The following is a 13,329-nucleotide window of genomic DNA, read 5'->3' as shown; positions in this document are numbered from 1 at the left end:
TAGTGCTCGCCTGACCTGTCATATCCTATCCTACGATGACAAACCTAAGATCATATTTGAATACGTACCATCGGTTTCTTCTGCAGTTGAGAAGATTGTTGGGTTATTTAGTTTACTATGATGATGAATGCGGTGCTTCATTGCCGAGGGAGGAGCTCGGCATCTTTATAGTTGCAGTAGTGGCACTTGCACTTGGCAGGGGCGACCTCGGATTCGAGCTTGAAGTTGAATCCTCGCTTGTACAACTACTGGTGCTGTCATAATTGATGGCATAAGCAAGAGGCACAGTGCTTGGGGTGGAGCTTATTATTCTCTTAGAAATAGCACCCTTGTTGCTTCTTAAAGGGAAGTCTCGAGTCTTTTCCTTCAAGGCCATCAAATTTCTACGCCTACTGCTGTAAGCATTCTCTGGCTTTGCAATGTCTTTGATAGATTGGTAAGAAGAAGCATCCGCCAGACTCGTAAAGGACTTGGACTTGCCATCATAGAACTTTGATATGCCGCTCCTGTCAATTTCTTCATCTCGTCACTTCCAATTAAATAGCTTGCAACATCCTCGAGTTGTAAGGTTATATAAGTAGAAAATGAATGTAAGTAAAAGTAAAGAGTTACTTAATGGGCAGAAGGTGTTGGAGGGTGTCCAAAGGTTGGTGATGGTGAGACTCATTGTCACCGCTCTCTGTCTCCGACGTGATTGAAGATGACCACTGCTCCTCCTCCTCTATAGACTCCCACGCTTCCATCCCCACCAACATTTTCCAATATCACAGAGAAAGAACACTCAACACATTCTCCCCTTCCTTCATTTGTTTCCTTATTTATAATTTTTGTGTTTCATTTTCTTTTCATTCTTATTTATTTTAATTTAATGGATAAAGTATCCAACAATATACCGCACTACCCTTTTCTTTTTCAAACCAATCTATTTCTTTTACTTTTATTTAGTTACACGAGAGGGAGTATTATTTGTTCTTTTTTTATGAATTTTAATTTTTAATTTTCAAAAGCGTATTCAGTATTTTCTAAATTTTAAATTATGAAAATAATTTTTACATTTTAATTTAATTATTTTTAAATTATTTTTTTAAAAATTCATAAATTACTTTTAAAATTTAGTTTTCAAAAAGTATTAAACGCATTTTAAAAATTAAATTTTCAAAATTATAATAAAAAAAATATGGTTAAATAGTAAAAAAAAAACGATGAAAAAGTAATCTCTTTCGTTAAACTAATCCCAAAACCCGGAAGCATCCTCATCCGATAGAGAAAAACGTCTTCATGCTTTTCTTAACAAATCTCTTAAAATTATTTAAATAATTTTCATATTCTTAATATGAATATTTTACTATATATCAATAAAAAATAATATTAAAATATTAAATAAATATTATTTATAATTTTATGCTATTTTATAAAATATAAAATATTTTTTCACTGAAATTTTTATTTTAACTTTTTGGTTATGCATTTATAAACACATATTAAAAAATTAATATGATAAATATTTTTAAGAAACGTTAACAAGTATTTTTAACAGATACCAATTAAGAAATTAAAAATTAAAAATTTTACAAAAAGTATATTTAATATAATAAATTTTTTATTTTAAAAAATAATATTTAGCGTAGCTAAATTTTATCATAAGTCTTTAATTTTTTTTTACTTTTAATAAAATATTCTTTTGTTAAATTTGACTAACGAACTTCTAGCCCATTGTTGTAACAAGTGAAATCAAGTTTGGAGAGTGAATTTCAATTTTCAAGACATATCGAACAGAATTTTATCATGGTAAAAAAAATTGCTTTCTAGCAACCAACCTTGCAAAGGTAAAAACCAGTAATCGGGTTGATTTTGCATAACACCAACTTTTAATTACATGTATTAGGGATGTGATAAATTGGGATAAGGCCAGTTGTCAACTGGTTCTATTATTTTAAAAAATTGATGACTGATAAAAAGGGTTAATTTACTTTTTATTTTTTTAATATAGATATCTTTCACATGAGATAATTCAGTTTAAGTCAAACAAAATTAATGTGAACGATAAAAGAAATTGAATATTTAATATAATTGTGTTCATCTATACTCAAATTCAAAATTATATATTAAACTACAACAAACTCTTATAGATTCAGGTGCATGGTAGAGGATTACTTAGTTTAACAAATGGTAAATATCTTCTTTTTCATTTTATTTTGCTTACATTTTTTTCGTTTGGAAGGAGTTATGTTTTTTTTGTATCTTTGTTCTGATTATAGCGTTTAGCGTTGTAACTGTAGAAATCGAAAGTAGTCGAACTGCTCCTTTGCTATTTTATGGCATCTACATTCACCCATTTCGAGATATAAATAATTTAAAGTTGAACATATTAAGATAATATATTTTGCGTGTTGTATGAATATTTCTCAATTTAAATAAAAATAAAAACAAAAATTTATCACATAAATATACCTAATTAACTTAATTAAATAAGTACAAAATATAACTATATTGGATTTAAGAGGAAAGAGTAAAATTGAAAAAAATTAATATGAAAGTGTAAGTGACTGAAATTTAAAATGTAAATTATGCGTGACAAGAAAATTTTAAAATAATTAATATATTTGTAGTTGTAGAATAAAGTCACATATTTAAATTTATGATATAAAAATTATTAGAGACCATCAAAATTCAAAACCCTTGTCACAAGCACAACATTTTGGCAATATGTTGTTCATAAGTTTGGATTTGAGCGATAACCATTTATTTCATCGTTAGTTCAATCTTGCAAGTCAAAAATATTTTATGGCTAAAGCAACTATTCAAATTCACAAAATATAGTATAGAATAAAAAAAATTGTTTAGAAAAAAGATATCTTAAAATTTTCGGTATAAATAATTCATAATATTCAAACGTTAGCGCTTGCCAATGTCATTGTTGAACGAGACAACCCCTTCTCTTTCTTAGAAGTTTTAGTAACTAAAAAAAGGGATTACAATACGAGATTAACTATTATTGCTTTGTTTGATGCCAATGCCTTAACTTATACGATAAGATAAACAATAAAATATAGTAAGTTATACAAAATATCAAAAGAAATATCATACATTAAATAAGGTGATCGGAAGAATTTATTAAAAAAAAAAAACTATAAAAAATTATAATTTTTTTATTCTAATAAACTTGTTGCTATAACCTATTAAAAGTAAGTTTTATTTAACATTAAGTATTTATGAATTCTAAATCACAAGTCTTCACATGATAAAAAAAATACTAAATAAATATTTAATTAAATTATTTAAATGTCCATAATTTATCATTAATTTTGAGATTTAACACGTGTACACAAACAAATTTAAAGATACTTTAAGGGCTGAAAATAAATAATTTAATATGTATAATTAAATTTTTTGGTATATATCAAAATTTCAATTAGTAGATAATAATATTTTAAATTAATAAAAAATTTCAAATAAATGAAAATATTGCATAAAGATCTAGTATAAAATAAAAAGAATAACTTAAAAAAAATATTATAGGAAGGACGTGGAGTGGATAGGTGTAAGGTTAAGCTTATCCAGAAAGGTGAGACCCATTTTTGGAATTGAAGAAAAAGTTAAGTGCGCATTCCCATAAACAGCCATTTGTCTAATTTTGCTTCCTTAGCAGTTTTTCTTCTCACCCCACACCTTGTTCACCAATTTTCAGGATTTTCTGTTTTTTTCCATAAGTAACTAACAATAGAAAATAAAAAAAAAAAAATATAATATTTTTTTTGCTATTAAAAAAATATAATATTTAATATTAGTACATTAAATTATTACATTAAATAAAAATTTATTCAATATAAAATTTTATCATACGTCTTTAGATAGACGTTAAAAATTATCTATTTATATTCTTAAAATGTGAATAAAATTTTAAAATACATTTTTCATCAATGTTTAATTAAGCTAATATACAATAAATAGTATATTGTATTAAATATGAATCAATGGTTACTTAAAAATTTTTATATGAATTTTAAAATTTACTTTCAAATACTTTTCTTGAAACTTTTAATAAAAAAATATTATTTTAAAATTTTCAAAAATAAAATTTTATTTTTAAATATACTATTTATTAAATTTATTTTATATTATTTATTATCAAATTTATATCAATAAAAAATTTCTTCATTATTTATATAAATGAATTTTTTTCTCTTTTTCTCTCTTACTGTTTTATTATATTATATACCATTTTTTTCCTTCTTTATTTTCCTTCCATCTATCTCTTTTGTATACCCAACTCAAATTCCAAGAAAGAACATAGGAATATATATCATTATTCGATAATTTTTTATGCATCCTGTAAAGTAAATTATTATAAACGGGAACGATTTGATTCCCATACTCGTTTAAAAATAATTTAATAGCAAGAGGTTAATCTAATATTATTAAGTTAAAATGAAGTTGCTAACGGGTTTACATCCTGTAGTTCATATATTTACGAGCAAGATTACATCTTCGAACCTAATTAAATCATATGTGCTAAATAAACACCGACCCACTAATTAAGCATGTAAGATAAGAGACTAACAAAAGCAAGTCCCGTTCCATGTGTGCAATCTATATACCAATTTTGAAACGTAGAGGTTAATCAACCCAAAGATGCAAGCTTGGCTAGAGCTCCAGCTGCTAAGGAATTAACGTATGTGCATGGTTCAGTCTTGGGTGAATCCCAGCGTTTATCGTTGAACTTGTCGTTGCGGTCAGGTCCACCCACAATGGCACCAGTGAGTTCATGTGGGTTAGGTTCATCTTTTTGAAACCATTTAGAGAAGCTCAAGGCACAATTGAACTCCTCCCCCTTATCCACCTTTTCCACAGAAGCGCCTCTATGGTGAGCTTGCGTTGGTGGGTTTTTGCCAAATCCTACCATGTACGATCTTCCTTCAGGGTTTTTCCCAAGTATGTAATCCATCTGTGCCAATTTTACCATCCAATTAATCAATCAATTAGTTTCTATATATATATATATATATATATATATATATATATATATATATATATATCCTTATTGTTGGTTATGAAGATGTATATATATAATAATTAATGTATGATATATAATGTATAGTTGTATATACTAACTTGTTTCTTAGCAAAAGAAAGGAGATGGGACGAGCTAAATTGTTTGTCTCCACAAGTGATTTTCTGTTTATGATTGGCTAACAAATCACTATATACAACGAACAAGAAAGCCGTGCTGGTGGCATATTGTGTGTTGGCTCCATCTCTCAAATGAATAAAGCCACCTACAAAATTATAAATGTTAGCAAATATATGTAAGGTGTTATATATGTATAAATATTCCGGCTAGGTTGTAAAAATAAGGGAAGAGAGTATCAACCAGGAGTCAATTTAATCTGGTGGTAGGGACTCTCGGGAAGGACAGAGCATATGAAACTTTCGCCGTGGTTTTTGAACGTTTCTAGATCCTTTTCACCTTCAAAATGTAACTGAGCAACAATATCATTTGTTAATTATGAGTTAGGGGACCAATGCAAAACCGAAAATGAGAGGAAGAAGAGTAATAATGATGATAGGAAACCTGGGTGAGAAGGGTTTGTGTTCCAGCATATTTAAGGTCCCAACTAAATTCCGCTACACCAGCACTTATGGATTCTTCTTTTACATATTTCAAATACATAGACTTCCTTGTAGCCAAGTATAGCCAAGTTGCTGCCCACATCAGTTCATCCTGCATCCCACCAACATCATATTAGTTTTGGGGAAAAAATCCCCATCAATTGCAAGTAAAATAAAGGAATGTAAAAAAGAAATTGGAGAAATAATCCTCTCACGCCAAAAAGTTCACTAACTCATTCTTATGCACTTTCCGACATGCCTTGAACATAAGTTCTAATAATTAGAGATATAAAAGTTAAAGTTTATAGGGGTAATAAATTACTTGATAGCCGGAATAAGAGCAATAGAAGGGACACTCTCCATCGAAGGTTCCTTTATGCGATTTCGCCAATTGGAAAAGCTACAAAAAAGTGGGAGAGAGAAAAATAAGCTATCAAATTTGCATGGCACAAAGAGAAGGAAGACATATCATAAACATTTCATGCATGTACATGAACTTACCAATTTAGCTTTGTTGAGAAGACGACGTGCATATTTACGATCTGATTGCCTAAAAACAATGGAAGAAGCAGCCATTGCAGCTGCAGTTTCTGCTGCGATCTCAGTCCCGGGCGTGTTACTATCAATCTTCAAAACCGTTCTTTTTGTCTTCATATATTCTGGCGGAACCCAACAGTGGTGATCTTCTTCTGGGTCCCCTACCTATGTGTATTTTTATGATATTTAAAAAAAAAATTTATTTTTATGATAAAATAAATGAAGTATATTAATAAAAAACAAAAAGGCGAAATTGTTTGCCACGAGAAGAATGGCAGCACCTGCACATATAATCTTTTGTGTCGAGAACTAGCTTTTATAAAATAATCAGTACCCCAGCGAATGGCGTCCTCAATATTTCTTAATTCCTTTGCAGCTTCAAATTCAGACTTGTAAAACATTGCACTCCATGCTAGCGTTGTAACAGTGAAAGCCATGGGAAGCCCATATTTGACATTATCCCCTGCATCATAGTATCCCCCAGCAAGGTCCACCTACATGCACATACAATTATATATCAGCCCAAATTGTTCATTTTTTATGTTCTATTATCTTGTGTGTGTGTGTGTGTGTTTTTGAAAAAATATATATACATCAACATCAGATTAATTTTAAGCATATAATGTGATAAAAAAATTATTAATTATTAAAAATTATTTACTACTTCTACTTTAAGACAGAATTTAAGCATATAAAAATAGTAATTTTAAAAAAAAAATATTAAATTAAAGATATAAAAGTTTTATTAATATATATTTATTTTATCATTAAGTTAAAATTTGAGATTGATATCCTTATGATAAAAAAAAATACCATTTCAAATTCTGCGCTTAAAATGATGTTAACAAAAACAGAAAGAAAAAAGATTAGAAAGAGACATGAGCGAGTTTTCCATCATCAAGTGCCGAGTCTCCTCGCCAAGGCACCCTGTTATTTGGAGGGAGCTTCCCTGAACGTTGTGCCTCTAGGAATATAAGGGACTTGGTGAGAGCCTCTTTATAATCAAGATCGCCTTTAACAAGCATCATTTTTCCTTCAAACAAAGTAAGCCATGCTACAATGATGGCCCAATATACTTGTTTAGTATCCATCAACCCAATAATTTAAAATTAAACTCTGAAAGTGGTGGAAAGATAGAGTGAGGTGTTTGTGAGAGGTAACTCGGGATTGGAGAGTTTATAAAGAAATGTAGAGAGCCCCAGTTATGTTGATTGTTGGAAAGTTGTTTCAATTTGTTTCCAAAGGAACCAATTAAGAAGTAGTAACTGTTGCTTTGATTTCGTTGTATGGTTTTTATCTTGGTGTTTGTGATGGCGGGAAAAGTGAGGAAGCTGGTTTTTAAGGGGTGAAAGACCAAAAAAAGATGGGGATGGAAAGCCTTTGTTTTTTTTTTTTTTGCGTAGAGATTTTCCAACCTCCCTTTTGAACCCAATTTACCAACATTACTATTCTTAGCATGCGGTGATAACAAGATTTGATAATGTGAAGAGGAAACAAAAGATGAATTTGGCGAATGAGAATGCACCCCACGTTCTTCCTCTAATTTCAAATGACCTATAATCAACAAACAAAACGATCTTTCCTTTGTTTATAAAGTGAACAGTTATTAGATCGACTTGAACTAATCTAAGTTTTAAGCAGCATTTGATTCATATATACGTTAGCTTAAAATAGCTTGATAAATGTGGGTCGAAGGTATCAGTTCGGAGCTCTTGGGTTCACAGTGAATAAATCAGTTTAGAAATATATTTAGGTAAAAATAAATGTGCTGACATTCTAAGAAAAAGTGAGATGTGAGCATAGTATTAATTTTGGTCTTTACGACACACCTTTTTTTAGTATGGGAGTATCTACTCCCCAAATAACTATGATGTAATTCTTCTTCTTCTTTTTTTCATTTGAGCTTTAGTCCCGTTTTCTTGTAAAATAAAAATAAAAATGTTCTGGTCAAAACGTACATGGGAAAAACCTCTTCTAGAAAATTAAGTCACCACTTGCCAGCAGCATCAAAGTTTCGTGCAAGGGTTTAGTAGATTGTATGAACTCAAACAAAGATAAGGCAGGTAGAAGGCAAATTAAAGGGTCCTCGAGTTCACTCGCATTCATGCCTTTAAGAGTCGGTTTGATGCATATGATAAGATAAAAATAATAATAAAATATAAAAGTTGAATGATAATAAAATATGATAAAATTATAATAGCTTGTTATTGTATATTTTAATATCATTACATGTTACAGAGTAAGGATATAAATAATATTGTATTACTATTTTTAACATTTAAGATAAATATTGAAATATATTTTTTTAAGATATACGTGTCAAAATATGAAATTAAAATTTTAAAAGTTTATTTATAATTAGATTAGTTTGAATCCATAATATATCGGTCTAAAAGTGATCATGTCTGTTATTTTGAAATTTAATTATATTTAATTTATTCAAATGAACTTGTTAATTTTTGTTTGATTTAAGTTGGGATGGTTAAATACCCTAATACGTTGTACATGATATTGAAGAGATGAATATATCAAGTTGAGGAGGGGAAAAAAAACTAGGATTTTAGTATGTGAATTTTTCTTAATCATAATATTTTTTATTTTATAAAATCAACAACATGACAGACAAGTAAATTTGAATATGATTTTATGAAACATGGAATAACCAATTTAATCTATTCAAGAGAAATTAGTGTTTCGAACTTATGAAATGACTAATGAGGCACGCAATGGGATCATCTTTCTATATATATATATATATATATATATATATATATATATATATATATATATATATATATATATATATATATATGTGCGTGTATGTGTATTTTACAAGCACTCCGGAATTTAATCACCACATAAGTCAGTACCATGCACACTGTTGTTAACATTTGTCCAAAATCCTAATAAATAGCATTAATTATTTTTAATCAAAAGCTAAATCTTCAGAATGGTAATATCTTTACAAAAATTATGATGTAGACGAAATATCATTAATGTTTAATGTCTACCGGAAGTGCTCATAAAAAATAATCAAGAACGCGCTTGTAAGAAATTTAGAACAATGTTGTTGAATTCTCCTGGTTTTTCCAGTTGAGGCACATGGGATGCCTCCGTTATCAATTCCAATCTTGTCTTCTCACTAATTACCCTGCAATACGTTAATTAGAAGGCATTAATTAGTCATACATGTATGTTTATGGCTCAATACCAATACCTCAGAGAGGAGAGAGAGAAAACATTTAAATGTCATTTGGATTTTGGAACATAGAAGAAAAAAGTAAGTTTTTTAATTAAGAAAAGACACACACAGTTGGAAACATACTCTTTCAGTTCACGAGCCAATTGCACAGGAAATATCCGGTCTTGTTCTCCCCAGACAATGAGAACCTCCTGAGTATGATTAAATTGAATCAGCCATTGTAAAATGGAATATATTTTATTTATTAATTTGTAAATATTGAGGCATATGTGCTTATAACTTCTGAAGTATATGCTTGTAAGTATGAGTTTATGGATACACAGTTACCTGCTGAAGAGGTGAAATTTTTGAAGTATCATCCCTTCCGATGGATATCCCTTTTAGAAGCTCCATCTTTTCCTTTCTATGTTCTGCGTATAATTTCTGCGAGTCATAAAAGCAATCTATTAAGGACAAATAAACAATTCTTATTTTTAATACTCTTCTAATTTTTTAAAAAATTGTTATGTTCCTCACATTCTCTATTAAAATTAGTTGTGTTGGCATTGGCAAGGCCATGAAACAAAGCAGAGGAGAAAATTTTATATAAACCAAACAATCACCCACGAGTATATGCATATCATTAGGTGAACCTTGATATAAAATGTGCATATTTATACTATAATATTGGTCCTAATATTTATATTTATCCACACTATCCATCTTACTTTCAAACCAGAACACCTGCTCCTGCTGCAGACCCGGGCTTTCAATGGTGGTTTAATTAACTTCAAATTCACTTTTAAAACAAACAAATGTTAGTAAGGTGCATTTTTAAACATATTTTTTAATGTCCTTTATGGTTGATCTGTTTTTTTATTAAGTCAAAGCATTTATTTTATAAATTAATTATATACATATAAATTAACATAGATATAAAAAATTAAAATAATAAATACATAATATAAAAAAATTATTTGATACGACAAAAAAATAATATTTAAAAAAATATACAGATATTAATAAATTGAATAAAAGAAAATTGGCATAAACAAAAACTGAAAAACGAAAAAGGAGAAAGAAACTTACATGAATGAAATCTCTGAGGAAAAAATCAGGAAGAATTTGGGGAGGTTTGTAAACGGACAGTGACAGCAATTTGCGCAATTGTTGGGGCTTAGTAGGCAACATGAGATCTTCAATCTTCTCCAATTCAGACCTCTGAACCAAAGCAACGTTGCTACTTCTCGTCATGTTCACACCTGAACTCGCAATCACCACTTTCTCAACCCTCTCTTCCCCCAACATCTTCGCCAAACTGTAAGCCACCATCCCACCGTAGCTCGTGCCAATCACGTGACACCTCTTCACCTCCAACCTGTCCAACAGTTTCCCCACCGACGCCGCCTGAAACTTCTCGCTCCTCTCGCTCGACTTCGTCGTCGATTCTCCGAAGAATATTAGGTCTGGAACGTACACGTTGAAGTGAGGTGCCAAGAACTTCACCTGTTGACGCCATTGCCAAATTGCCGCTGGTCCGAATCCGTGGATCAGAACCAGGGAAGGTTTTCCTGTGGTTTGCTTTGTTGGACCCCAAAAGTGAACCGTCGTTTCGGGATCCACGTTCACCGTTTGCGATGATAGACCCGCGCCGGTGAAACAGCGCCGAAGGTAATTGGCGTATAGAGAAGTGAGGCTCAAAAACGACGGAAGCATTTTCAATTCCTCTGATTTGTGAAAAATCTCACATCAGAGGTTACTTATATAGTAATTCATAAATGTCATTCAAGAGGAGTTGAGGGGTGTGAGCGTGTGAGTGTGACTCATTCAATTTATTAGGAGAAGCTCGTAAAGATCGTGTTGTGTGAAAATAAGGTAAAGAATTCAATTGTCGCTTTGGACTAAAAAGATAATTTTACGGATCCAGATACTGCGTTCGTTTCTCGCTCGATTTAACTACCTGTGACTAAAACAATTGGCATTCTTGAATTCTTGTAATTAACGATCAAGACACGGAAAATAAAAACTGTGTCTTGTGTCTTAAGTTTGCGGACTGTTTAATTTGTTGGGGATAGTTATCTTTATACGTTCATTAAGGTCTACACGCTACCAAAAAAGATTATTATTCTTGGTGATTAGTAATTAGCCTAAATTATGACAATTGTAAGATGAATTATTGGACGGTGGAGAGTGTAGAAACTGGTTGGGGAGAGTGGTGGTGTCATCGCGGGAGACGAGGGTGACCCACTGCGGAAAATCCTTCACCGAACCCTTTCAAGTGTGAATAATAGTCAATGTACAGAGAGGCCACGAAGATTTGAATTAAGTTTAAATATGTTTCAATTAAAGTAAGATCCAATCAATCGTTCAAATATGGATTCAGATCAGCCAATTTTTATTAATACTTAAATGAAAGTATAATTCAACGTAAAATAATGTTAAACTCTTTTTTTCATCTCCGATCGCTATTTTATCGTACAATGTCTCAACCTACAAAATAGATATGGTTTTTTCCGTTTTATTTATAAAAACAATAATTTTTAACATTAAAAATAAATGTTTATTTTAAAATATATTAATTGTTACTTTTTATTTCTTATTTTTTATAAAATATATATAACAGGACACTTACTCATTATTTATATGAGTAATTACATTTATTTATTTAAAATATAAGTCACCAATTTGACTATTTATTATAGTAAATATTTTTAAAACATTCTATAAAGTTATGATGAATTTAATTGTAATGAATTACAATGTTAATTTAATAATAAATTACTGTTATAGCTTTGGTAATAATTAATATAAAAAGTCATATATTATATATTTTAATTAATTAATAATATACAAATCTTTATACTCATTGAATCAGTTACGGTGAATAAAACATAAACTCGTTGAAAATATTTAACTATTTTTCAGTGATCTTAATAAATTAATTATTCAAATATTTTATTAAAAACAAAAAAGAACAGATGGAGTATGGACGTCATTTGTAATTACATCTGTTCATTCGGCCTTTGAGTTAGGTTTGACTTAAAGTAAGTTTTGACTCGCTTTGCTCTATAACCTATTTCGCTCGCTTTATGTGAAATTCATTTTCTATTACCTTTCATTCATTAATTTTAACAAATTTTAATTAGATATTTTTTTGAACTTTTTTATTCACCAATGTTGATAGGTTAAAAAAGAAATCCTAATTAATGATCTGATCAGTGAGTAGCTACTTTTTCTACCGGAGACCACAAAGCAAATATACCTTCCTTTGTTCCTTTATTTTTTCGGATTATCTCCTTCTTTTTTATTGGACCACTAGCTTTAATGGACTCTGCATTGATTTCTTTCGGACTTTTTCGTTTGTTTTGGTCTACGTAGCCTCTACGATGATTTTTTAGTTTTTTCTTTTTCTTAGCGTCGGGCTCATTTACTTCTATTATGGTCCATAAGGAAACGGCCCATATAGAAGCTGGCCCCTAAGAAATGTCTAGTTAGTATTAGTGTCCAGATCAAACAATAGAAAAGTAAAAAAAACTCATGTATATGGAATATGTTGATTTCAAACAACAGAAAAGAAAAGACGCACACAAATTGACACTATCTTAATTCTCAACTCATGAAGCAAAAGTTACCTAAAACACCGAACATGTGGAGTAACGGGTAGAAGTTCTTACAGTTTAACTTGTAATTTTAAGTTCAAATCTTAGTAAACACCGTTAGAGGAATAATTTTATTGTCTATAAGGGCGGTTTAAACAAAAAAAAAGTTACCTAAAACCTTGGAAATGGTTCGAGAGAAATGTGGAACTCATGATGAAGTTTTTTTTTTTTTTGTCAATCCCTTAATTTCCACCCCACCATTTGAAAAATGATAAGTTTTTCATATTGGTCTCGTAGAGAGAAAGAGCCCAATTTTGATTTTAATGTGTCCTCACATATTTCCTGTTGCAATCATTGAACTTCACTATTTTTGTTGCGGGAAAATGATGAAACACCCGAATC

General features: G+C 30.1%; 3 protein-coding genes across 3 annotated transcripts; all 3 read right to left on the bottom strand.

Annotated features, from left to right (window-relative positions):
* Positions 1–115: 115 nt before the first annotated feature.
* LOC113866233 lies at positions 116–743 on the bottom strand. The gene is made up of 2 exons (XM_027501114.1): positions 613–743; positions 116–506 (listed from the first exon to the last, which is right to left on the bottom strand). Exons 1-2 carry the CDS (start codon positions 741–743, stop codon positions 116–118), a joined length of 522 nt encoding a protein of 173 aa, XP_027356915.1.
* A 3,878-nt stretch (positions 744–4,621) lies between these two features.
* LOC113865863 (endoglucanase 16) lies at positions 4,622–7,238 on the bottom strand. The gene is made up of 8 exons (XM_027500642.1): positions 7,026–7,238; positions 6,429–6,641; positions 6,112–6,312; positions 5,933–6,010; positions 5,573–5,722; positions 5,372–5,480; positions 5,104–5,276; positions 4,622–4,951 (listed from the first exon to the last, which is right to left on the bottom strand). Exons 1-8 carry the CDS (start codon positions 7,236–7,238, stop codon positions 4,622–4,624), a joined length of 1,467 nt encoding a protein of 488 aa, XP_027356443.1.
* Positions 7,239–9,037: 1,799 nt separating this feature from the next.
* LOC113865647 (2-hydroxy-6-oxononadienedioate/2-hydroxy-6-oxononatrienedioate hydrolase 1) lies at positions 9,038–11,261 on the bottom strand. Its single transcript, XM_027500346.1, has 4 exons — positions 10,418–11,261; positions 9,677–9,772; positions 9,473–9,540; positions 9,038–9,298 (listed from the first exon to the last, which is right to left on the bottom strand). Exons 1-4 carry the CDS (start codon positions 11,042–11,044, stop codon positions 9,181–9,183), a joined length of 909 nt encoding a protein of 302 aa, XP_027356147.1. The 5' UTR covers positions 11,045–11,261; the 3' UTR covers positions 9,038–9,180.
* Between the last annotated feature and the right edge of the window lie 2,068 nt (positions 11,262–13,329).

The sequence above is a fragment of the Abrus precatorius genome, unplaced genomic scaffold, assembly GCF_003935025.1.
Source record: "Abrus precatorius isolate BTA unplaced genomic scaffold, Abrus_2018 Scaffold4, whole genome shotgun sequence".
Lineage (NCBI taxonomy): Eukaryota > Viridiplantae > Streptophyta > Magnoliopsida > Fabales > Fabaceae > Abrus > Abrus precatorius.
Note: the sequence above shows the minus strand (reverse complement) of the source record. Positions and strands in the feature narration are given on the sequence as shown.

Coding starts and splice junctions, on each gene's coding strand:
- LOC113866233 (XM_027501114.1), bottom strand. CDS start 743: ATGGAAGCGTGGGAGTCTATAGAGGAGGAGGAGCAGTGGTCATCTTCA. Junction 507..612: donor CAACACCTTCTGCCCATTAA/GTAACTCTTTAC, acceptor AGAAATTGACAG/GAGCGGCATATCAAAGTTCT.
- LOC113865863 (XM_027500642.1), bottom strand. CDS start 7,238: ATGGATACTAAACAAGTATATTGGGCCATCATTGTAGCATGGCTTACT. Junction 6,642..7,025: donor ATGATGGAAAACTCGCTCAT/GTCTCTTTCTAA, acceptor ATGTGCATGTAG/GTGGACCTTGCTGGGGGATA. Junction 6,313..6,428: donor ACAAAAGATTATATGTGCAG/GTGCTGCCATTC, acceptor AAATACACATAG/GTAGGGGACCCAGAAGAAGA.
- LOC113865647 (XM_027500346.1), bottom strand. CDS start 11,044: ATGCTTCCGTCGTTTTTGAGCCTCACTTCTCTATACGCCAATTACCTT. Junction 9,773..10,417: donor TCCTCAGAGATTTCATTCAT/GTAAGTTTCTTT, acceptor TATGACTCGCAG/AAATTATACGCAGAACATAG. Junction 9,299..9,472: donor TTGGCTCGTGAACTGAAAGA/GTATGTTTCCAA, acceptor AACGTATTGCAG/GGTAATTAGTGAGAAGACAA.